This window comes from Penaeus monodon, chromosome 30, assembly GCF_015228065.2.
Source record: "Penaeus monodon isolate SGIC_2016 chromosome 30, NSTDA_Pmon_1, whole genome shotgun sequence".
In the NCBI taxonomy this organism is placed as follows: domain Eukaryota; kingdom Metazoa; phylum Arthropoda; class Malacostraca; order Decapoda; family Penaeidae; genus Penaeus; species Penaeus monodon.
The window spans coordinates 8,092,680-8,093,710 of record NC_051415.1 but is presented as its reverse complement, the minus strand read 5'-3'; the positions used below and the strand labels follow the sequence as shown (position 1 = coordinate 8,093,710).

General features: G+C 46.5%; 1 protein-coding gene across 1 annotated transcript in view; it reads right to left on the bottom strand.

The window, feature by feature from the left end:
• The window catches only part of LOC119592339, a 39,276-nt gene that overhangs the window by 24,423 nt on the left and 13,822 nt on the right, over nt 1-1,031 (bottom strand). Inside the window, 2 exon segments of the mRNA XM_037941166.1 lie at nt 355-414; nt 668-780. Of these exon segments, the coding sequence (XP_037797094.1) occupies nt 355-414; nt 668-780 (173 nt within the window).

The following is a 1,031-nucleotide window of genomic DNA, read 5'->3' as shown; positions in this document are numbered from 1 at the left end:
AAAAGGGAAAATAATTACAAATGGAAAGATACACACGTAAAAAAATTAATGCTTCTATGAGGTAGTTCCAATCCATTAGTCATGAAAGTGAGTTCAACTGCCGGGTTGACAAATTCTACGGCATTTTGACAGAATATTTGAGACACCGGCGATCGCCTCTTAAATCTAATATATAATTACAAAGAACAATTGTATAGCGAAACAAAATAAAAATATGTTGTTCTACAAAGGGTCGATTGCAACACGTCATCAACGCCGCCACTGCTCTTCGTCCCTCGCCTCTCCCTTTACGACCCCCCCTCCTCATATCTCCCACAATCTCCCTCAGGACCCCAGCACGTAGACCCCACTCACCTCAACAGGCCATTGAATATAAGTCTCCAGCAGCGCGTAGACCCCACTCACCTTAACAGGCTATTGAATTTAAATCCCCAGCCAAAGACCCCACTCACCTCAACCAGCCATTTTCTTTAAGTCTCCAGCAGCGCAAAGACCCCACTCACCTCAACAGACCATTGAATATAAGTCTCCAGCAGCGCAAAGACCCCACTCACCTCAACAAGCCTTTTATTTAAGTCTCCAACAGACCAAAGACCAAAGACCCCAGTTACCTCAACCAGCCATTTAATTTAAGTCTCCAGCAGCGCAAAGACCCCACTCACCTCTACAGGCCATTGAATTTAAGTCTCCAACAGCGCATGGGGTCCACGCACTGCAGACTGAGGCCGCCTCCCCTCCACCCGCCGCCCGTGACGTTGACGAGGTTCGCGTCGGGTTGATCTGGGAACAGGAAAAGGAGGGATGGGACAAGCGCTGATAAACGGAGCACAAGCAAGGAGTAATAAAGAATGGGAGGAGAAAGAGCAATAAAGATTTGCCACATGTGGTGGATAGAAAGGTGTGAATTTTGTCTTTTATGTTGTGAGGAGAAGATCAAATCTGCTTTCCTCTGTGTGTGAGTGGAGCATCAGTCGTGCCGTAGATAGGATAATGATTTTCAAAAAGGGGAAGGTTGCAACTCGTGATTCTTG